This window comes from Ascaphus truei, chromosome 5 (assembly GCF_040206685.1).
Source record: "Ascaphus truei isolate aAscTru1 chromosome 5, aAscTru1.hap1, whole genome shotgun sequence".
Taxonomy (NCBI): domain Eukaryota; kingdom Metazoa; phylum Chordata; class Amphibia; order Anura; family Ascaphidae; genus Ascaphus; species Ascaphus truei.
Window position 1 is genome coordinate 304,627,436 of NC_134487.1, and position 23,936 is coordinate 304,651,371.

The following is a 23,936-nucleotide window of genomic DNA, read 5'->3' on the forward strand; positions in this document are numbered from 1 at the left end:
CAGCACAGCGACGGGGTCCTAAGCAGCACAGCGACGGGGTCCTAAGCAGCACAGCGACGGGATCCTAAGCAGCGCAGCGACGGGATCCTAAGCAGCACAGAGACGGGGTCCTAAGCAGCACAGCGACGGGATCCTAAGCAGCGCAGCGACGGGGTCCTAAGCAACACAGCGACGGGATCCTAAGCAGCACAGAGACGGGGTCCTAAGCAGCACAGAGACGGGGTCCTAAGCAGCACAGCGACGGGATCCTAAGCAGCACAGCGACGGGATCCTAAGCAGCACAGCGACGGGATCCTAAGCAGCGCAGCGACGGGGTCCTAAGCAGCACAGCGACGGGGTCCTAAGCAGCACAGCGACGGGATCCTAAGCAGCGCAGCGACGGGATCCTAAGCAGCGCAGCGACAGGATCCTAAGCAGCGCAGCGACGGGATCCTAAGCAGCACAGAGACGGGGTCCTAAGCAGCACAGCGACGGGATCCTAAGCAGCGCAGCGACGGGGTCCTAAGCAACACAGCGACGGGGTCCTAAGCAGCACAGAGACGGGATCCTAAGCAGCGCAGCGACTGGATCCTAAGCAGCACAGCGACGGGGTCCTAAGCAGCGCAGCGACGGGATCCTAAGCAGCGCAGCGACGGGGTCCTAAGCAGCACAGCGACAGGGTCCTAAGCAGCACAGCGACGGGGTCCTAAGCAGCGCAGCGACGGGGTCCTAAGCAGCACAGCGACGGGGTCCTAAGCAGCGCAGCGACGGGGTCCTAAGCAGCGCAGCGACGGGATCCTAAGCAGCACAGCGCCGGGATCCTAAGCAGCGCAGCGACGGGGTCCTAAGCAGCACAGCGACGGGATCCTAAGCAGCGCAGCGACTGGATCCTAAGCAGCACAGCGACGGGGTCCTAAGCAGCACAGCGACGGGATCCTAAGCAGCACAGCGACGGGGTCCTAAGCAGCACAGCGACGGGATCCTAAGCAGCGCAGCGACGGGATCCTAAGCAGCACAGAGACGGGGTCCTAAGCAGCACAGCGACGGGGTCCTAAGCAGCGCAGCGACGGGGTCCTAAGCAACACAGCGACGGGATCCTAAGCAGCACAGAGACGGGGTCCTAAGCAGCACAGAGACGGGGTCCTAAGCAGCACAGCGACGGGATCCTAAGCAGCACAGCGACGGGATCCTAAGCAGCACAGCGACGGGATCCTAAGCAGCGCAGCGACGAGGTCCTAAGCAGCACAGCGACGGGGTCCTAAGCAGCACAGCGACGGGATCCTAAGCAGCGCAGCGACGGGATCCTAAGCAGCGCAGCGACAGGGTCCTAAGCAGCACAGCGACGGGGTCCTAAGCAGCGCAGCGACGGGATCCTAAGCAGCGCAGCGACTGGATCCTAAGCAGCACAGCGACGGGGTCCTAAGCAGCGCAGCGACGGGATCCTACGCAGCGCAGCGACGGGATCCTAAGCAGCGCAGCGACGGGATCCTAAGCAGCGCAGCGACGGGGTCCTAAGCAGCACAGCGACGGGATCCTAAGCAGCGCAGCGCGACGGGGTCCTAAGCAGCACAGCGACGGGATCCTAAGCAGCGCAGCGACTGGATCCTAAGCAGCACAGCGACGGGGTCCTAAGCAGCGCAGCGACGGGGTCCTAAGCAGCGCAGCGACGGGGTCCTAAGCAGCACAGCGACGGGGTCCTAAGCAGCACAGCGACGGGGTCCTAAGCAGCGCAGCGACGGGGTCCTAAGCAGCACAGCGACGGGGTCCTAAGCAGCGCAGCGACGGGGTCCTAAGCAGCGCAGCGACGGGATCCTAAGCAGCACAGCGACGGGATCCTAAGCAGCGCAGCGACGGGATCCTAAGCAGCGCAGCGACGGGATCCTAAGCAGCGCAGCGACGGGATCCTAAGCAGCACAGCGACGGGGTCCTAAGCAGCGCAGCGACGGGGTCCTAAGCAGCGCAGCGACGGGGTCCTAAGCAGCACAGCGACGGGATCCTAAGCAGCGCAGCGACGGGATCCTAAGCAGCACAGCGACGGGATCCTAAGCAGCACAGAGACGGGATCCTAAGCAGCACAGCGACGGGGTCCTAAGCAGCGCAGCGACGGGATCCTAAGCAGCGCAGCGACGGGATCCTAAGCAGCGCAGCGACGGGATCCTAAGCAGCGCAGCGACGGGATCCTAAGCAGCGCAGCGACGCGACGGGATCCTAAGCAGCGCAGCGACGGGATCCTAAGCAGCGCAGCGACGGGATCCTAAGCAGCGCAGCGACGGGATCCTAAGCAGCGCAGCGACGGGATCCTAAGCAGCGCAGCGACGGGGTCCTAAGCAGCACAGCGACGGGGTCCTAAGCAGCGCAGCGACGGGGTCCTAAGCAGCTCCTAAGCAGCACAGCGACGGGGTCCTAAGCAGCACAGCGACGGGGTCCTAAGCAGCACAGCGACGGGGTCGTAAGCAGCACAGCGACGGGATCCTAAGCAGCGCAGCGACGGGATCCTAAGCAGCGCAGCGACGGGGTCCTAAGCAGCGCAGCGACGGGGTCCTAAGCAGCGCAGCGACGGGGTCCTAAGCAGCGCAGAGACGGGGTCCTAAGCAGCGCAGCGACGGGGTCCTAAGCAGCACAGCGACGGGGTCCTAAGCAGCACAGCGACGGGGTCCTAAGCAGCACAGCGACGGGATCCTAAGCAGCGCAGCGACGGGATCCTAAGCAGCACAGAGACGGGGTCCTAAGCAGCACAGCGACGGGATCCTAAGCAGCGCAGCGACGGGGTCCTAAGCAACACAGCGACGGGATCCTAAGCAGCACAGAGACGGGGTCCTAAGCAGCACAGAGACGGGGTCCTAAGCAGCACAGCGACGGGATCCTAAGCAGCACAGCGACGGGATCCTAAGCAGCACAGCGACGGGATCCTAAGCAGCGCAGCGACGGGATCCTAAGCAGCGCAGCGACGGGGTCCTAAGCAGCGCAGCGACGGGGTCCTAAGCAGCGCAGCGACGGGATCCTAAGCAGCACAGCGACGGGATCCTAAGCAGCACAGCGACGGGGTCCTAAGCAGCACAGAGACGGGGTCCTAAGCAGCACAGCGACGGGGTCCTAAGCAGCACAGCGACGGGGTCCTAAGCAGCACAGCGACGGGATCCTAAGCAGCACAGCGACGGGATCCTAAGCAGCGCAGCGACGGGGTCCTAAGCAGCGCAGCGACGGGGTCCTAAGCAGCGCAGCGACGGGGTCCTAAGCAGCACAGAGACGGGGTCCTAAGCAGCGCAGCGACGGGGTCCTAAGCAGCGCAGCGACGGGATCCTAAGCAGCACAGCGACGGGATCCTAAGCAGCGCAGCGACGGGATCCTAAGCAGCACAGCGACGGGGTCCTAAGCAGCACAGAGACGGGATCCTAAGCAGCACAGCGACGGGATCCTAAGCAGCGCAGCGACGGGATCCTAAGCAGCGCAGCGACGGGATCCTAAGCAGCGCAGCGACGGGGTCCTAAGCAGCGCAGCGACAGGGTCCTAAGCAGCGCAGCGACGGGGTCCTAAGCAGCGCAGCGACGGGATCCTAAGCAGCACAGCGACGGGATCCTAAGCAGCGCAGCGACGGGATCCTAAGCAGCACAGCGACGGGGTCCTAAGCAGCACAGAGACGGGATCCTAAGCAGCACAGCGACGGGATCCTAAGCAGCGCAGCGACGGGATCCTAAGCAGCGCAGCGACGGGGTCCTAAGCAGCGCAGCGACAGGGTCCTAAGCAGCGCAGCGACGGGGTCCTAAGCAGCGCAGCAACGGGATCCTAAGCAGCGCAGCGACGGGATCCTAAGCAGCACAGCGACGGGGTCCTAAGCAGCGCAGCGACGGGATCCTAAGCAGCACAGCGACGGGATCCTAAGCAGCGCAGCGACGGGATCCTAAGCAGCACAGCGACGGGATCCTAAGCAGCACAGAGACGGGATCCTAAGCAGCACAGAGACGGGATCCTAAGCAGCGCAGCGACGGGATCCTAAGCAGCACAGAGACGGGATCCTAAGCAGCACAGAGACGGGATCCTAAGCAGCGCAGCGACGGGATCCTAAGCAGCACAGCGACGGGGTCCTAAGCAGCACAGAGACGGGATCCTAAGCAGCACAGAGACGGGATCCTAAGCAGCGCAGCGACGGGATCCTAAGCAGCGCAGCGACGGGATCCTAAGCAGCACAGCGACGGGGTCCTAAGCAGCGCAGAGACGGGGTCCTAAGCAGCGCAGAGACGGGGTCCTAAGCAGCGCAGAGACGGGATCCTAAGCAGCACAGAGACGGGGTCCTAAGCAGCACAGAGACGGGATCCTAAGCAGCACAGAGACGGGATCCTAAGCAGCACAGCGACTGGGTCCTAAGCAGCGCAGCGACGGGATCCTAAGCAGCACAGCAACGGGATCCTAAGCAGCGCAGCGACGGGATCCTAAGCAGCACAGCGACGGGATCCTAAGCAGCACAGAGACGGGATCCTAAGCAGCACAGAGACGGGATCCTAAGCAGCGCAGCGACGGGATCCTAAGCAGCACAGAGACGGGATCCTAAGCAGCACAGAGACGGGATCCTAAGCAGCGCAGCGACGGGATCCTAAGCAGCGCAGCGACGGGGTCCTAAGCAGCACAGAGACGGGATCCTAAGCAGCACAGAGACGGGATCCTAAGCAGCGCAGCGACGGGATCCTAAGCAGCGCAGCGACGGGATCCTAAGCAGCACAGCGACGGGGTCCTAAGCAGCGCAGAGACGGGGTCCTAAGCAGCGCAGAGACGGGGTCCTAAGCAGCGCAGAGACGGGATCCTAAGCAGCGCAGAGACGGGGTCCTAAGCAGCGCAGCGACGGGATCCTAAGCAGCGCAGCGACGGGGTCCTAAGCAGCGCAGCGACGGGATCCTAAGCAGCGCAGCGACGGGATCCTAAGCAGCACAGAGACGGGATCCTAAGCAGCGCAGCGACGGGGTCCTAAGCAGCACAGAGACGGGATCCTTCGCAGCACAGAGACGGGGTCCTAAGCAGCGCAGCGACGGGATACTAAGCAGCACAGCGACGGGATACTAAGCAGCACAGCGACGGGATCCTAAGCAGCGCAGCGACGGGATCCTAAGCAGCGCAGCGACGGGGTCCTAAGCAGCACAGCGACGGGGTCCTAAGCAGCACAGAGACGGGATCCTTCGCAGCACAGAGACGGGGTCCTAAGCAGCGCAGCGACAGGATACTAAGCAGCACAGCGACGGGGTCCTAAGCAGCACAGCGACGGGGTCCTAAGCAGCACAGCGACGGGGTCCTAAGCAGCACAGCGACGGGGTCCTAAGCAGCGCAGCGACGGGATCCTAAGCAGCACAGAGACGGGGTCCTAAGCAGCGCAGCGACGGGATCCTAAGCAGCACAGAGACGGGGTCCTAAGCAGCACAGCGACGGGATCCTAAGCAGCACAGAGACGGGGTCCTAAGCAGCACAGAGACGGGATCCTAAGCAGCACAGAGACGGGATCCTAAGCAGCACAGAGACAGGGTCCTAAGCAGCGCAGCGACGGGATCCTAAGCAGCGCAGCAACGGGATCCTAAGCAGCACAGAGACGGGGTCATAAGCAGCACAGAGACGGGATCCTAAGCAGCACAGAGACGGGGTCCTAAGCAGCACAGAGACGGGATCCTAAGCAGCACAGAGACGGGGTCCTAAGCAGCGCAGCGACGGGGTCCTAAGCAGCACAGAGACGGGATCCTAAGCAGCGCAGCGACGGGATCCTAAGCAGCACAGAGACGGGATCCTAAGCAGCACAGAGACGGGGTCCTAAGCAGCGCAGCGACGGGGTCCTAAGCAGCACAGAGACGGGATCCTAAGCAGCGCAGCGACGGGATCCTAAGCAGCACAGAGACGGGGTCCTAAGCAGCGCAGCGACGGGGTCCTAAGCAGCACAGAGACGGGATCCTAAGCAGCGCAGCGACAGGATCCTAAGCAGCGCAGCGACGGGGTCCTAAGCAGCACAGCGACGGGATCCTAAGCAGCACAGAGACGGGGTCCTAAGCAGCACAGAGACGGGGTCCTAAGCAGCACAGCGACGGGGTCCTAAGCAGCGCAGCGACGGGATCCTAAGCAGCACAGAGACGGGGTCCTAAGCAGCACAGCGACGGGGTCCTACGCAGCACAGCGACGGGGTCCTAAGCAGCACAGCGACGGGATCCTAAGCAGCACAGCGACGGGATCCTAAGCAGCACAGAGACGGGGTCCTAAGCAGCGCAGCGACGGGATCCTAAGCAGCACAGCGACGGGGTCCTAAGCAGCACAGCGACGGGATCCTAAGCAGCACAGCGACGGGATCCTAAGCAGCACAGCGACGGGGTCCTAAGCAGCACAGCGACGGGATCCTAAGCAGCGCAGCGACGGGATCCTAAGCAGCGCAGCGACGGGGTCCTAAGCAGCACAGCGACGGGATCCTAAGCAGCGCAGCGACGGGGTCCTAAGCAACACAGCGACGGGATCCTAAGCAGCACAGAGACGGGGTCCTAAGCAGCGCAGCGACGGGATCCTAAGCAGCGCAGAGACGGGGTCCTAAGCAGCACCGCGACGGGATCCTAAGCAGCACAGCGACGGGATCCTAAGCAGCACAGCGACGGGATCCTAAGCAGCACAGCGACGGGGTCCTAAGCAGCGCAGCGACGGGGTCCTAAGCAGCACAGCGACGGGGTCCTAAGCAGCACAGCGACGGGATCCTAAGCAGCGCAGCGACGGGATCCTAAGCAGCGCAGCGACAGGGTCCTAAGCAGCACAGCGACGGGGTCCTAAGCAGCGCAGCGACGGGATCCTAAGCAGCGCAGCGACTGGATCCTAAGCAGCACAGCGACGGGGTCCTAAGCAGCGCAGCGACGGGATCCTAAGCAGCGCAGCGACGGGATCCTAAGCAGCGCAGCGACGGGATCCTAAGCAGCGCAGCGACGGGGTCCTAAGCAGCACAGCGACGGGATCCTAAGCAGCGCAGCGACGGGATCCTAAGCAGCGCAGCGACGGGATCCTAAGCAGCACAGCGACGGGGTCCTAAGCAGCACAGAGACGGGATCCTAAGCAACGCAGCAACGGGGTCCTAAGCAGCACAGCGACGGGATCCTAAGCAGCACAGCGACGGGGTCCTAAGCAGCACAGCGACGGGATCCTAAGCAGCGCAGCGACGGGGTCCTAAGCAGCACAGCGACGGGATCCTAAGCAGCGCAGCGACTGGATCCTAAGCAGCACAGCGACTGGGTCCTAAGCAGCACAGCGACGGGGTCCTAAGCAGCGCAGCGACGGGGTCCTAAGCAACACAGCGACGGGATCCTAAGCAACGCAGCGACGGGGTCCTAAGCAGCACAGCGACGGGGTCCTAAGCAGCACAGCAACGGGGTCCTAAGCAGCACAGCGACGGGATCCTAAGCAGCACAGCGACGGGATCCTAAGCAGCACAGCGACGGGATCCTAAGCAGCACAGCGACGGGGTCCTAAGCAGCACAGCGACGGGGTCCTAAGCAGCACAGCGACGGGGTCCTAAGCAGCGCAGCGACGGGGTCCTAAGCAGCGCAGCGACGGGATCCTAAGCAGCTCAGCGACGGGATCCTAAGCAGCGCAGCGACGGGATCCTAAGCAGCGCAGCGACGGGGTCCTAAGCAGCACAGCGACGGGATCCTAAGCAGCGCAGCGACGGGATCCTAAGCAGCACAGCGACGGGGTCCTAAGCAGCACAGCGACGGGGTCCTAAGCAGCACAGCGACGGGATCCTAAGCAGCGCAGCGACTGGATCCTAAGCAGCGCAGCGACGGGGTCCTAAGCAGCGCAGCGACGGGATCCTAAGCAGCACAGCGACGGGGTCCTAAGCAGCACAGAGACGGGATCCTAAGCAGCGCAGCGACGGGGTCCTAAGCAGCACAGCGACGGGATCCTAAGCAGCGCAGCGACTGGATCCTAAGCAGCACAGCGACTGGGTCCTAAGCAGCACAGCGACGGGGTCCTAAGCAGCGCAGCGACGGGGTCCTAAGCAACACAGCGACGGGATCCTAAGCAACGCAGCGACGGGGTCCTAAGCAGCACAGCGACGGGGTCCTAAGCAGCACAGCAACGGGGTCCTAAGCAGCACAGCGACGGGATCCTAAGCAGCACAGCGACGGGATCCTAAGCAGCACAGCGACGGGATCCTAAGCAGCACAGCGACGGGGTCCTAAGCAGCACAGCGACGGGGTCCTAAGCAGCACAGCGACGGGATCCTAAGCAGCGCAGCGACGGGGTCCTAAGCAGCGCAGCGACGGGGTCCTAAGCAGCGCAGCGACGGGATCCTAAGCAGCGCAGCGACGGGATCCTAAGCAGCGCAGCGACGGGATCCTAAGCAGCACAGCGACGGGGTCCTAAGCAGCGCAGCGACGGGGTCCTAAGCAGCACAGCGACGGGATCCTAAGCAGTGCAGCGACGGGATCCTAAGCAGCACAGCGACGGGATCCTAAGCAGCACAGAGACGGGATCCTAAGCAGCACAGCGACGGGGTCCTAAGCAGCACAGCGACGGGGTCCTAAGCAGCGCAGCGACGGGATCCTAAGCAGCGCAGCGACGGGATCCTAAGCAGCGCAGCGACGGGATCCTAAGCAGCGCAGCGACGGGATCCTAAGCAGCGCAGCGACGGGATCCTAAGCAGCGCAGCGACGCAACGGGATCCTAAGCAGCGCACCGACGGGATCCTAAGCAGCGCAGCGACGGGATCCTAAGCAGCGCAGCGACGGGATCCTAAGCAGCGCAGCGACGGGATCCTAAGCAGCGCAGCGACGGGGTCCTAAGCAGCGCAGCGACGGGGTCCTAAGCAGCGCAGCGACGGGATCCTAAGCAGCACAGCGACGGGATCCTAAGCAGCACAGCGACGGGGTCCTAAGCAGCACAGCGACGGGGTCCTAAGCAGCACAGCGACGGGGTCCTAAGCAGCACAGCGACGGGGTCCTAAGCAGCACAGCGACGGGATCCTAAGCAGCACAGCGACGGGATCCTAAGCAGCGCAGCGACGGGGTCCTAAGCAGCGCAGCGACGGGGTCCTAAGCAGCGCAGCGACGGGGTCCTAAGCAGCACAGAGACGGGGTCCTAAGCAGCGCAGCGACGGGGTCCTAAGCAGCGCAGCGACGGGATCCTAAGCAGCGCAGCGACGGGATCCTAAGCAGCGCAGCGACGGGATCCTAAGCAGCACAGCGACGGGGTCCTAAGCAGCACAGAGACGGGATCCTAAGCAGCACAGCGACGGGATCCTAAGCAGCGCAGCGACGGGATCCTAAGCAGCGCAGCGACGGGATCCTAAGCAGCGCAGCGACGGGGTCCTAAGCAGCGCAGCGACAGGGTCCTAAGCAGCGCAGCGACGGGGTCCTAAGCAGCGCAGCGACGGGGTCCTAAGCAGCACAGAGACGGGATCCTAAGCAGCACAGAGACGGGATCCTAAGCAGCGCAGCGACGGGATCCTAAGCAGCGCAGCGACGGGATCCTAAGCAGCACAGCGACGGGGTCCTAAGCAGCGCAGAGACGGGGTCCTAAGCAGCGCAGAGACGGGGTCCTAAGCAGCGCAGAGACGGGATCCTAAGCAGCACAGAGACGGGGTCCTAAGCAGCACAGAGACGGGGTCCTAAGCAGCACAGAGACGGGATCCTAAGCAGCACAGCGACTGGGTCCTAAGCAGCGCAGCGACGGGATCCTAAGCAGCACAGCAACGGGATCCTAAGCAGCGCAGCGACGGGATCCTAAGCAGCACAGCGACGGGATCCTAAGCAGCACAGAGACGGGATCCTAAGCAGCACAGAGACGGGATCCTAAGCAGCGCAGCGACGGGATCCTAAGCAGCACAGAGACGGGATCCTAAGCAGCGCAGCGACGGGATCCTAAGCAGCGCAGCGACGGGGTCCTAAGCAGCACAGAGACGGGATCCTAAGCAGCACAGAGACGGGATCCTAAGCAGCGCAGCGACGGGATCCTAAGCAGCGCAGCGACGGGATCCTAAGCAGCACAGCGACGGGGTCCTAAGCAGCGCAGCGACGGGATACTAAGCAGCACAGCGACGGGATCCTAAGCAGCGCAGCGACGGGATCCTAAGCAGCGCAGCGACGGGGTCCTAAGCAGCACAGCGACGGGGTCCTAAGCAGCACAGAGACGGGATCCTTCGCAGCACAGAGACGGGGTCCTAAGCAGCGCAGCGACAGGATACTAAGCAGCACAGCGACGGGGTCCTAAGCAGCACAGCGACGGGGTCCTAAGCAGCACAGCGACGGGGTCCTAAGCAGCACAGCGACGGGGTCCTAAGCAGCGCAGCGACGGGATCCTAAGCAGCACAGAGACGGGGTCCTAAGCAGCGCAGCGACGGGATCCTAAGCAGCACAGAGACGGGGTCCTAAGCAGCACAGCGACGGGATCCTAAGCAGCACAGAGACGGGGTCCTAAGCAGCACAGAGACGGGATCCTAAGCAGCACAGAGACGGGATCCTAAGCAGCACAGAGACAGGGTCCTAAGCAGCGCAGCGACGGGATCCTAAGCAGCGCAGCAACGGGATCCTAAGCAGCACAGAGACGGGGTCATAAGCAGCACAGAGACGGGATCCTAAGCAGCACAGAGACGGGGTCCTAAGCAGCACAGAGACGGGATCCTAAGCAGCACAGAGACGGGGTCCTAAGCAGCGCAGCGACGGGGTCCTAAGCAGCACAGAGACGGGATCCTAAGCAGCGCAGCGACGGGATCCTAAGCAGCACAGAGACGGGATCCTAAGCAGCACAGAGACGGGGTCCTAAGCAGCGCAGCGACGGGGTCCTAAGCAGCACAGAGACGGGATCCTAAGCAGCGCAGCGACGGGATCCTAAGCAGCACAGAGACGGGGTCCTAAGCAGCGCAGCGACGGGGTCCTAAGCAGCACAGAGACGGGATCCTAAGCAGCGCAGCGACAGGATCCTAAGCAGCGCAGCGACGGGGTCCTAAGCAGCACAGCGACGGGATCCTAAGCAGCACAGAGACGGGGTCCTAAGCAGCACAGAGACGGGGTCCTAAGCAGCACAGCGACGGGGTCCTAAGCAGCGCAGCGACGGGATCCTAAGCAGCACAGAGACGGGGTCCTAAGCAGCACAGCGACGGGGTCCTACGCAGCACAGCGACGGGGTCCTAAGCAGCACAGCGACGGGATCCTAAGCAGCACAGCGACGGGATCCTAAGCAGCACAGAGACGGGGTCCTAAGCAGCGCAGCGACGGGATCCTAAGCAGCACAGCGACGGGGTCCTAAGCAGCACAGCGACGGGATCCTAAGCAGCACAGCGACGGGATCCTAAGCAGCACAGCGACGGGGTCCTAAGCAGCACAGCGACGGGATCCTAAGCAGCGCAGCGACGGGATCCTAAGCAGCGCAGCGACGGGGTCCTAAGCAGCACAGCGACGGGATCCTAAGCAGCGCAGCGACGGGGTCCTAAGCAACACAGCGACGGGATCCTAAGCAGCACAGAGACGGGGTCCTAAGCAGCGCAGCGACGGGATCCTAAGCAGCGCAGAGACGGGGTCCTAAGCAGCACCGCGACGGGATCCTAAGCAGCACAGCGACGGGATCCTAAGCAGCACAGCGACGGGATCCTAAGCAGCACAGCGACGGGGTCCTAAGCAGCGCAGCGACGGGGTCCTAAGCAGCACAGCGACGGGGTCCTAAGCAGCACAGCGACGGGATCCTAAGCAGCGCAGCGACGGGATCCTAAGCAGCGCAGCGACAGGGTCCTAAGCAGCACAGCGACGGGGTCCTAAGCAGCGCAGCGACGGGATCCTAAGCAGCGCAGCGACTGGATCCTAAGCAGCACAGCGACGGGGTCCTAAGCAGCGCAGCGACGGGATCCTAAGCAGCGCAGCGACGGGATCCTAAGCAGCGCAGCGACGGGATCCTAAGCAGCGCAGCGACGGGGTCCTAAGCAGCACAGCGACGGGATCCTAAGCAGCGCAGCGACGGGATCCTAAGCAGCGCAGCGACGGGATCCTAAGCAGCACAGCGACGGGGTCCTAAGCAGCACAGAGACGGGATCCTAAGCAGCGCAGCGACGGGGTCCTAAGCAGCACAGCGACGGGATCCTAAGCAGCGCAGCGACTGGATCCTAAGCAGCACAGCGACTGGGTCCTAAGCAGCACAGCGACGGGGTCCTAAGCAGCGCAGCGACGGGGTCCTAAGCAACACAGCGACGGGATCCTAAGCAACGCAGCGACGGGGTCCTAAGCAGCGCAGCGACGGGATCCTAAGCAGCGCAGCGACGGGATCCTAAGCAGCGCAGCGACGGGATCCTAAGCAGCGCAGCGACGGGGTCCTAAGCAGCACAGCGACGGGATCCTAAGCAGCGCAGCGACGGGATCCTAAGCAGCGCAGCGACGGGATCCTAAGCAGCACAGCGACGGGGTCCTAAGCAGCACAGCGACGGGGTCCTAAGCAGCACAGCGACGGGATCCTAAGCAGCGCAGCGACTGGATCCTAAGCAGCGCAGCGACGGGGTCCTAAGCAGCGCAGCGACGGGGTCCTAAGCAGCGCAGCGACGGGATCCTAAGCAGCGCAGCGACTGGATCCTAAGCAACACAGCGACAGGGTCCTAAGCAGCACAGCGACAGGGTCCTAAGCAGCACAGCGACGGGGTCCTAAGCAGCACAGCGACGGGATCCTAAGCAGCGCAGCGACGGGATCCTAAGCAACACAGCGACAGGGTCCTAAGCAGCACAGCGACGGGGTCCTAAGCAACACAGCGACAGGGTCCTAAGCAGCACAGCGACGGGATCCTAAGCAGCACAGCGACGGGATCCTAAGCAGCGCAGCAACGGGATCCTAAGCAGCACAGCGACGGGATCCTAAGCAGCACAGCGACGGGATCCTAAGCAGCGCAGCAACGGGATCCTAAGCAGCGCAGCGACAGGGTCCTAAGCAGCACAGCGACGGGATCCTAAGCAGCGCAGCAACGGGATCCTAAGCAGCACAGCGACGGGGTCCTAAGCAGCACAGCGACGGGGTCCTAAGCAGCGCAGCGACGGGATCCTAAGCAGCGCAGCGACGGGATCCTAAGCAGCACAGCGACGGGATCCTAAGCAGCACAGCGACGGGATCCTAAGCAGCACAGCGACGGGGTCCTAAGCAGCGCAGTGACGGGATCCTAAGCAGCGCAGCGACGGGGTCCTAAGCAGCACAGCGACGGGGTCCTAAGCAGCGCAGCGACGGGATCCTAAGCAGCGCAGCGACGGGATCCTAAGCAGCGCAGCGACGGGATCCTAAGCAGCACAGCGACGGGATCCTAAGCAGCGCAGCGACGGGATCCTAAGCAGCGCAGCGACGGGATCCTAAGCAGCACAGCGATGGGATCCTAAGCAGCACAGCGACGGGATCCTAAGCAGCACAGCGACGGGGTCCTAAGCAGCACAGCGACGGGATCCTAAGCAGTACAGCGACGGGATCCTAAGCAGCACAGCGACGGGATCCTAAGCAGCGCAGCGACGGGGTCCTAAGCAGCGCAGCGACGGGGTCCTAAGCAGCGCAGCGACGGGATCCTAAGCAGCACAGCGACGGGGTCCTAAGCAGCACAGCGACGGGATCCTAAGCAGCACAGCGACGGGATCCTAAGCAGCACAGCGACGGGGTCCTAAGCAGCGCAGCGACGGGATCCTAAGCAGCGCAGCGACGGGGTCCTAAGCAGCGCAGCGACGGGGTCCTAAGCAGCACAGCGACTGGGTCCTACCCCGCACTGGCTCAGCCTGTCCTTCCTCTCTGCATTTCTACCCAGTAGTGACACAAAGAAGGAGATATACCTGATGCCACTGGTATGTTGCAGCCTGCAGCTTTAAGCGCTTTTACAGCATCCCGCACACGCGCTGGGTACACACAAACAGCCCCAGTGGTAATGCCTACAGGAAAAGAATGACAAGATATACATAGTTACATAGGAGATGAGGTTGGAAAAAAAAAAAAGACTTGTCCATCAGGTTCGAGATCCAGAGGAAGGCAAACACAAAACCCCAGTGTCATATCATCCAATGATATCTCATAGGGGAAAATACATTCCTTCCTGACTCCAAATATTGGCAATCAGATTACTCCCTGGATCAGCATCCTTCCCATGTTTTCTTATTTGATATATCCCTGTATACCTTTCCCATCTAAAAAGATGTCCAACCTTTGTTGGAACAAATCTATTGTATCTGCCATCACAGTCTCCATGGGTGATGAATCCCGCACTGTAACTGCCCTTACTATAAAGAACCCTTTCCTTTGTTGCTGGTGAAATTTCCTTTCCTCCAACCTTAAGGGATGGCCCCGAGTCCTTTGTGCTGCCCGTGGGATGAATAATTCTTTTGAAAGCTCCTTGTATTGTCCCCGAATATATTTGTATATAGTTATCATATCCCCTCTTAGGCCGAACTTACAGTGGAAGAGTTTCTGCGCGCGCCAAGCACACGTCAGTAATTGGTTATAGCAGTTAGCCATGTGCCCGCGCGCCAAGCACACGTCAGTAATTGGTTATAGCAGTTAGCCGTGTGCCCGCGCGCCAAGCACACGTCAGTAATTGGGTATAGCAGTTAGCCATGTGCCCGCGCGCCAAGCACACGTCAGTAATTGGTTATAGCAGTTAGCCATGTGCCCACGCGCCTGCAGGCGAAGAGGCGCGTTGACGCGGAAGCGTTTTGAGGAGACAAAGACTAAGCCTCTGATTAAGCTACCTTTACTGAATCAGAGACTGATTGAGCCACCTGTGCTGAAGCAGGGATATATGAGAAAGGAGACAACTTTTAGGTTACGTGGTTTACAAACGGACGAAGAGCCTGGACAGGAGCATGAATGGATAGAGAGCATGCCGCTGCTAGAATGGTTTGCTAATAACAACAAGAAATGTGGAGCAACGTTGGAGATTGTTACAGATAAGTCACAGCAAGGATCACAATTTGTGAAAGGATTTGGGGCATTTGGGTAACAAATAGTTAAAAATACTCATACTTCTCTGATTAAATCCCTTTTTTAACATATTTCACATGTATAATGCCAAGACTTGATTACCATGGCCCTATGCCCTAATCAATTAGATTGTAAGCTCTTCGGAGCAGGGACTCCTCTTCCTAAATGTTACTTTTTATGCCTGAAGCACTTATTCCCATGTTGTTATTTGTATTATTTGTATGATTACCACGTGTATTACTGCTGTGAAGCGCTGTGTACATTAATGGCGCGATATAAATAAAGACATACAATACATACACACATACTATGAGAGACTTGCACAGAGAATAGTATTAATGCTGCTAGGTACCGTCTGCGCGGAGCCCGGGTAACAGTACTCTGCGCACTTGCTTATACGTTTTGAAGGAGCAGGAGGGAAAGGCGCAAATACTCACGGATACGTTTTGAAGGAGCAGGAGGGAAAGGCGCAAATACTCACGGACAGATTCAACGCTGAGGATCTTCCTAATTACAAACCTGCTCTATCCGCCCTTAAATGATCTTTACTGGTTACAAGAAACAGTCTGACTTATGCACATAATGCTGTGTTTCCTGGGATTTAAAGGCCCTGAGTATTACCCGTAGGAACGGGTTAGCATTTCTGTATCTAGATGTGAGCGGGAATAAAGCTGCACACGGGGCAGGTCTCTCTTCTGCTGTACAAGGGGCAGATCTCTCTTCTGCTGTACACGGGGCAGGTCTCTCTTCTGCTGATGAACTATAATTAAACTGCTCTTTCTTTAAGGCGTTCGCACCTATGTCATCCATATTAATGGTCCTCAGGAGATCCTCTCTGATTGGATGCTTGGCTTTAAAACAGAGCCGGTGAATATTTGAAGGCGTGTCATCCCCGGAGAGCGTGGTGAGATCGATGCAGGTCACCGCTCTCAGTAACCAGGCCGCCTGCGGGGGGGGGGGGGGGGAATACGTGAAATTAGATCAGGTGGGAAAATGTCACTAATATTCACCCATCCGCGTAAAAGTGAACCCCCCCTCATAACTCCCCCCTCATTCCCGCATTGCTCCCCCCCTCATTCCCGCAATGCTCCCCACCTCATTCCCGCATTGCTCCCCCCCTCATTCCCGCAATGCTCCCCCCCCTCATTCCCGCATTGCTCCCCCCCTCATTCCCGCATTGCTCCCCCCCCTCATTCCCGCATTGCTCCCCACCTCATTGCTCCCCCCCTCATTCCCGCATTGCTCCCCCCCTCATTCCCGCATTGCTCCCCCCCTCATTCCCGCATTGCTCCCCCCCTCATTCCCGCAATGCTCCCCCCCTCATTCCCTCATTGCTCCCCCCCTCATTCCCGCATTGCTCCCCCTCATTCCCTCATTGCTCCCCCCCTCATTCCCTCATTGCTCCCCCCCTCATTCCCTCATTGCTCCCCCCCTCATTCCCGCATTGCTCCCCCCCCTCATTCCCTCATTGCTCCCCCCCTCATTCCCTCATTGCTCCCCCCCTCATTCCCTCATTGCTCCCCCCCTCATTCCCGCATTGCTCCCCCCCTCATTCCCGCAATGCTCCCCCCCTCATTCCCCCATTGCTCCCCCCTCATTCCCCCATTGCTTCCCCCCTCATTCCCCCATTGCTCCCCCCTCATTCCCCCATTGCTCCCCCCCTCATTCCCTCTCCCCCCTCATTCCCCCATTGCTCCCCCTCTCATTCCCGCATTGCTCCCTCACGGTCATTAATAAACAAATTAAAAAGCAGGGGTCCCAGTACCGATCCCTGAGGTACTACCCTCACGACCTTACCCCAACCTGAAAAGGTTCCATTTATTACTCTGTTGTCTGTCCTTTAACCAGTTTTCAATCCAGGTGCATATATTATTACTGAGTCCAATTTGCTTTATTTTGTACACCAACCTCGTGTGAAACCGTATCAAAAACCTTTGCAAAATCTAAGTAGACCACATCAACTGCATTACCCTGGTCTAGATTCCTACTTACCCTGGTCTAGATTCCTACTTACCTCCTCAAAGAAACAAATAAGGTTAGTTTGGCATGATCTATCCTTCATAAATCCATGCTGACTATTACTAATAATTTTGTTTTCTATTAGGTATTCCTGAATATTATCCCGTATTAAACTTTCAAGAAGATTCCCCACTATTGAAGTCAGGCTTACAGGTCTGTAATTCCCTGGGTGTGATCTAGCTCCCTTTTTAAATATAGGCACCACATCTGCTTTACGCCAATCTTGTGGTACTGAGCCTGTGGAAATGGAGTCCTTGAATATTAAATATAATGGTTTGGCTGTTACTGAGCTTAACTCCTTGAGAACTCTTGGATGTATGCCATCGGGGCCAGGTGCCTTATTTACTTTAATTCTTTCAAGTCGCTTATGAACTTCTTCCTCAGTTAACCAATTGGTCATTAATATGGAGGTTGTGGCTTCCTCCTGCGGCACTACTATTGAACTTGATTCTTCCCTGGTAAACACAGAGGCAAAGAATTTGTTTAATACCTCAGCTTTTTCCTTATCTCCAATAATCTGCCTACCCATCTCACACTGAAAGGGTCCTATATTTTCTTTTCTAATTATTTTGTTATTAAGGTACTTAAAGAACTTTTTAGGGTTGACCTTACTTTCTATTGCAATCCTTTTTTCATTATCCATTTTTGCTAATTTGATTGCCCTTTTACAATTGTTACATTCCTTATAATTCTGATACGATGTCTCCGTCCCTTCTGACTTAAAGAACCTAAACGCCTTCCTCTTCTTGTCCATTTCCTCCCCTACCTGTTTATTTAGCCACATTGGTTTTGACTTATTTCTTTTATACTTATTACCCAAGGGTATACACTGATAAGTGTGCTTTTCTAACAATGTTTTAAAGACTGCCCATTTATCTTCTACATTTTCCCTGCAAAAACATCATCCCATTGTATTACTACTAGATTAGACCTGTTTATTCAAATTTTGCATTGTGAGAAGGGAGGCGGGGCTGTGTGAGAAGGGAGGCGGGGCTGTGTGAGAAGGGAGGCGGGGCTGTGTGAGAAGGGAGGCGGGGCTGTGTGAGAAGGGAGGCGGGGCTGTGTGAGAAGGGAGGCGGGGCTGTGTGAGAAGGGAGGCGGGGCTGTGTGAGAAGGGAGGCGGGGCTGTGTGAGAAGGGAGGCGGGGCTGTGTGAGAAGGGAGGCGGGGCTGTGTGAGAAGGGAGGCGGGGCTGTGTGAGAAGGGAGGCGGGGCTGTGTGAGAAGGGAGGCGGGGCTGTGTGAGAAGGGAGGCGGGGCTGTGTGAGAAGGGAGGCGGGGCTGTGTGAGAAGGGAGGCGGGGCTCTGTGAGAAGGGAGGCGGGGCTCTGTGAGAAGGGAGGCGGGGCTCTGTGAGAAGGGAGGCGGGGCTCTGTGAGAAGGGAGGCGGGCTGTGTGAGAAGGGAGGCGGGGCTGTGTGAGAAGGGAGGCGGGGCTGTGTGAGAAGGGAGGCGGGGCTGTGTGAGAAGGGAGGCGGGGCTGTGTGAGAAGGGAGGCGGGGCTGTGTGAGAAGGGAGGCGGGGCTGTGTGAGAAGGGAGGCGGGGCTGTGTGAGAAGGGAGGCGGGGCTGTGTGAGAAGGGAGGCGGGGCTGTGTGAGAAGGGAGGCGGGGCTGTGTGAGAAGGGAGGCGGGGCTGTGTGAGAAGGGAGGCGGGGCTGTGTGAGAAGGGAGGCGGGGCTGTGTGAGAAGGGAGGCGGGGCTGTGTGAGAAGGGAGGCGGGGCTGTGTGAGAAGGGAGGCGGGGCTGTGTGAGAAGGGAGGCGGGGCTGTGTGAGAAGGGAGGCGGGGCTCTGTGAGAAGGGAGGCGGGGCTCTGTGAGAAGGGAGGCGGGGCTCTGTGAGAAGGGAGGCGGGGCTCTGTGAGAAGGGAGGCGGGGCTGTGTGAGAAGGGAGGCGGGGCTGTGTGAGAAGGGAGGCGGGCTGTGTGAGAAGGGAGGCGGGGCTGTGTGAGAAGGGAGGCGGGGCTGTGTGAGAAGGGAGGCGGGGCTCTGTGAGAAGGGAGGCGGGGCTCTGTGAGAAGGGAGGCGGGGCTGTGTGAGAAGGGAGGCGGGGCTGTGTGAGAAGGGAGGCGGGGCTGTGTGAGAAGGGAGGCGGGGCTGTGTGAGAAGGGAGGCGGGGCTGTGTGAGAAGGGAGGCGGGGCTGTGTGAGAAGGGAGGCGGGGCTGTGTGAGAAGGGAGGCGGGGCTGTGTGAGAAGGGAGGCGGGGCTGTGTGAGAAGGGAGGCGGGGCTGTGTGAGAAGGGAGGCGGGGCTGTGTGAGAAGGGAGGCGGGGCTGTGTGAGAAGGGAGGCGGGGCTGTGTGAGAAGGGAGGCGGGGCTCTGTGAGAAGGGAGGCGGGGCTCTGTGAGAAGGGAGGCGGGGCTCTGTGAGAAGGGAGGCGGGGCTCTGTGAGAAGGGAGGCGGGGCTGTGTGAGAAGGGAGGCGGGGCTGTGTGAGAAGGGAGGCGGGGCTGTGTGAGAAGGGAGGCGGGGCTCTGTGAGAAGGGAGGCGGGGCTCTGTGAGAAGGGAGGCGGGGCTGTGTGAGAAGGGAGGCGGGGCTGTGTGAGAAGGGAGGCGGGGCTGTGTGAGAAGGGAGGCGGGGCTGTGTGAGAAGGGAGGCGGGGCTGTGTGAGAAGGGAGGCGGGGCTGTGTGAGAAGGGAGGCGGGGCTGTGTGAGAAGGGAGGCGGGGCTGTGTGAGAAGGGAGGCGGGGCTGTGTGAGAAGGGAGGCGGGGCTGTGTGAGAAGGGAGGCGGGGCTGTGTGAGAAGGGAGGCGGGGCTGTGTGAGAAGGGAGGCGGGGCTGTGTGAGAAGGGAGGCGGGGCTGTGTGAGAAGGGAGGCGGGGCTGTGTGAGAAGGGAGGCGGGGCTGTGTGAGAAGGGAGGCGGGGCTGTGTGAGAAGGGAGGCGGGGCTGTGTGAGAAGGGAGGCGGGGCTGTGTGAGAAGGGAGGCGGGGCTGTGTGAGAAGGGAGGCGGGCTGTGTGAGAAGGGAGGCGGGGCTGTGTGAGAAGGGAGGCGGGGCTGTGTGAGAAGGGAGGCGGGGCTGTGTGAGAAGGGAGGCGGGGCTGTGTGAGAAGGGAGGCGGGGCTGTGTGAGAAGGGAGGCGGGGCTGTGTGAGAAGGGAGGCGGGGCTGTGTGAGAAGGGAGGCGGGGCTGTGTGAGAAGGGAGGCGGGGCTGTGTGAGAAGGGAGGCGGGGCTGTGTGAGAAGGGAGGCGGGGCTGTGTGAGAAGGGAGGCGGGGCTGTGTGAGAAGGGAGGCGGGGCTGTGTGAGAAGGGAGGCGGGGCTGTGTGAGAAGGGAGGCGGGGCTGTGTGAGAAGGGAGGCGGGGCTGTGTGAGAAGGGAGGCGGGGCTGTGTGAGAAGGGAGGCGGGGCTGTGTGAGAAGGGAGGCGGGGCTCTGTGAGAAGGGAGGCGGGGCTCTGTGAGAAGGGAGGCGGGGCTCTGTGAGAAGGGAGGCGGGCTGTGTGAGAAGGGAGGCGGGGCTCTGTGAGAAGGGAGGCGGGGCTCTGTGAGAAGGGAGGCGGGCTGTGTGAGAAGGGAGGCGGGGCTCTGTGAGAAGGGAGGCGGGGCTGTGTGAGAAGGGAGGCGGGGCTGTGTGAGAAGGGAGGCGGGGCTCTGTGAGAAGGGAGGCGGGGCTGTGTGAGAAGGGAGGCGGGGCTCTGTGAGAAGGGAGGCGGGGCTGTGTGAGAAGGGAGGCGGGGCTGTGTGAGAAGGGAGGCGGGGCTGTGTGAGAAGGGAGGCGGGGCTCTGTGAGAAGGGAGGCGGGGCTCTGTGAGAAGGGAGGCGGGGCTGTGTGAGAAGGGAGGCGGGGCTGTGTGAGAAGGGAGGCGGGGCTCTGTGAGAAGGGAGGCGGGGCTGTGTGAGAAGGGAGGCGGGGCTGTGTGAGAAGGGAGGCGGGGCTCTGTGAGAAGGGAGGCGGGGCTCTGTGAGAAGGGAGGCGGGGCTGTGTGAGAAGGGAGGCGGGGCTGTGTGAGAAGGGAGGCGGGGCTGTGTGAGAAGGGAGGCGGGGCTGTGTGAGAAGGGAGGCGGGGCTGTGTGAGAAGGGAGGCGGGGCTGTGTGAGAAGGGAGGCGGGGCTGTGTGAGAAGGGAGGCGGGGCTGTGTGAGAAGGGAGGCGGGGCTCTGTGAGAAGGGAGGCGGGGCTGTGTGAGAAGGGAGGCGGGGCTGTGTGAGAAGGGAGGAGGGGCTGTGTGAGAAGGGAGGCGGGGCTGTGTGAGAAGGGAGAAGGGAGGCGGGGCTCTGTGAGAAGGGAGGCGGGGCTCTGTGAGAAGGGAGGCGGGGCTCTGTGAGAAGGGAGGCGGGGCTCTGTGAGAAGGGAGGCGGGGCTCTGTGAGGAGGGAGGCGGGGCTCTGTGAGGAGGGAGGCGGGGCTCTGTGAGGAGGGAGGCGGGGCTCTGTGAGAAGGGAGGCGGGGCTCTGTGAGAAGGGAGGCGGGAACTCTGTGAGAAGGGAGGCGGGGTTCTGTGAGGAGGGAGGCGGGGCTCTGTGAGGAGGGAGGCGGGGCTCTGTGAGGAGGGAGGCGGGGCTCTGTGAGGAGGGAGGCGGGGCTCTGTGAGGAGGGAGGCGGGGCTCTGTGAGAAGGGAGGCGGGGCTGTGTGAGAAGGGAGGCGGGGCTGTGTGAGAAGGGAGGCGGGGCTGTGTGAGAAGGGAGGCGGGGCTGTGTGAGAAGGGAGGCGGGGCTGTGTGAGAAGGGAGGCGGGATATCCCTGCTCCAGCACAGGTGGCTCAATCAGTCCCTGCTCCAGCACAGGATGTGCAGTCTTTGACTGAGCCTCTGATTGAGCCACCTGTGCTGAAGCAGAGATATCCTGAAAACCTGTCCTGTTGGAGGGGCTTGAGGACGGGCGTTGAGCCCCTCTGTACTATGCGATCGCTTTACTAAAGCACTTACCTGCCACTCCTTTTTGACGGTCCTCCGGGTTTGGATCTGTTCCGCCCGTCGCAGAACTGCAGGTAAGTTCACTTTAACTATCGAGATCCAGCCAAGGTCTGTGAAAGAAAAGGAATATTTACATGGCCGTCCGCAGGACTCGGAGTCGCCCTTTCTGCGAGCAGCTAACATACTTTTAAATGGTGGCTGCTCACGTGGCGTGTTGTGTCCCCCCGCTGTAACGTGGCCCGTGGGAGCAGTAATGTCCGTTACATCTGTATTGGATCTCAAACCTCTCCTTAACGGAGTGACCACAGCGGCACATTCACCTAGCATGGTGTGTCCAGCAGCGATGACCAGGACTAACATGGTGTGTCCAGCAGCGATGACCAGGACTAACATGGTGTGTCCAGCAGCGATGACCAGGACTAACATGGTGTGTCCAGCAGCGATGACAAGGACTAACATGGTGTGTCCAGCATCGATGACCAGGACTAACATGGTGTGTCCAGCATCGATGACCAGGACTAACATGGTGTGTCCAGCAGCGATGACCAGGACTAACATGGTGTGTCCAGCAGCGATGACAAGGACTAACATGGTGTGTCCAGCAGCGATGACCAGGACTAACATGGTGTGTCCAGCAGCGATGACCAGGACTAACATGGTGTGTCCAGCAGCGATGACCAGGACTAACATGGTGTGTCCAGCAGCGATGACCAGGACTAACAGGTGTGTCCAGCATCGATGACCAGGACTAACATGGTGTGTCCAGCAGCGATGACCAGGACTAACATGGTGTGTCCAGCAGCGATGACAAGGACTAACATGGTGTGTCCAGCAGCGATGACCAGGACTGACATGGTGTGTCCAGCAGCGATGACCAGGACTAACATGGTGTGTCCAGCAGCGATGACCAGGACTAACATGGTGTGTCCAGCAGCGATGACCAGGACTAACATGGTGTGTCCAGCAGCGATGACAAGGACTAACATGGTGTGTCCAGCATCGATGACCAGGACTAATATGGTGTGTCCAGCATCGATGACCAGGACTAACATGGTGTGTCCAGCAGCAATGACAAGGACTAACATGGTGTGTCCAGCAGCAATGACCAGGACTAACATGGTGTGTCCAGCAGCGATGACCAGGACTAACATGGTGTGTCCAGCAGCGATGACCAGGACTTAAATGGTGTGTCCAGCGTCGATGACCAGGACTAACATGGTGTGTCCAGCGTCGATGACCAGGACTAACATGGTGTGTCCAGCGTCGATGATCAGGACTAACATTGTGTGTCCAGCAGCGATGACAAGGACTAACATGGTGTGTCCAGCAGCGATGACAAGGACTAACATGGTGTGTCCAGCAGCGATGACCAGGACTAACATGGTGTGTCCAGCAGCGATGACCAGGACTAACATGGTGTGTCCAGCATCGATGACCAGGACTAACATGGTGTGTCCAGCATCGATGACCAGGACTAACATGGTGTGTCCAGCAGCGATGACCAGGACTAACATGGTGTGTCCAGCAGCGATGACCAGGACTAACATGGTGTGTCCAGCAGCGATGACCAGGACTAACATGGTGTGTCCAGCGTCGATGACCAGGACTAACATGGTGTGTCCAGCGTCGATGATCAGGACTAACATGGTGTGTCCAGCGTCGATGATCAGGACTAACATTGTGTGTCCAGCAGCGATGACAAGGACTAACATGGTGTGTCCAGCAGCGATGACAAGGACTAACATGGTGTGTCCAGCAGCGATGACCAGGACTAACATGGTGTGTCCAGCAGCGATGACCAGGACTAACATGGTGTGTCCAGCATCGATGACCAGGACTAACATGGTGTGTCCAGCATCGATGACCAGGACTAACATGGTGTGTCCAGCAGCGATGACCAGGACTAACATGGTGTGTCCAGCAGCGATGACCAGGACTAACATGGTGTGTCCAGCAGCGATGACCAGGACTAACATGGTGTGTCCAGCGTCGATGACCAGGACTAACATGGTGTGTCCAGCGTCGATGATCAGGACTAACATTGTGTGTCCAGCAGCGATGACAAGGACTAACATGGTGTGTCCAGCAGCGATGACAAGGACTAACATGGTGTGTCCAGCAGCGATGACCAGGACTCACATGGTGTGTCCAGCAGCGATAACCAGGACTAACAT

General features: G+C 60.1%; 1 protein-coding gene across 1 annotated transcript in view; it reads right to left on the reverse strand.

The window, feature by feature from the left end:
• DERA (deoxyribose-phosphate aldolase) overlaps positions 1-23,936 on the reverse strand; it is a 73,478-nt gene that overhangs the window by 41,154 nt on the left and 8,388 nt on the right. Inside the window, exons 2-4 of the mRNA XM_075603008.1 lie at positions 21,775-21,872; positions 15,693-15,840; positions 13,755-13,850 (exon numbers count right to left, since the gene is read on the reverse strand). Coding sequence (XP_075459123.1) covers positions 13,755-13,850; positions 15,693-15,840; positions 21,775-21,872 — 342 coding nt within the window. The remainder of the gene's footprint in view (positions 1-13,754; positions 13,851-15,692; positions 15,841-21,774; positions 21,873-23,936) is intronic.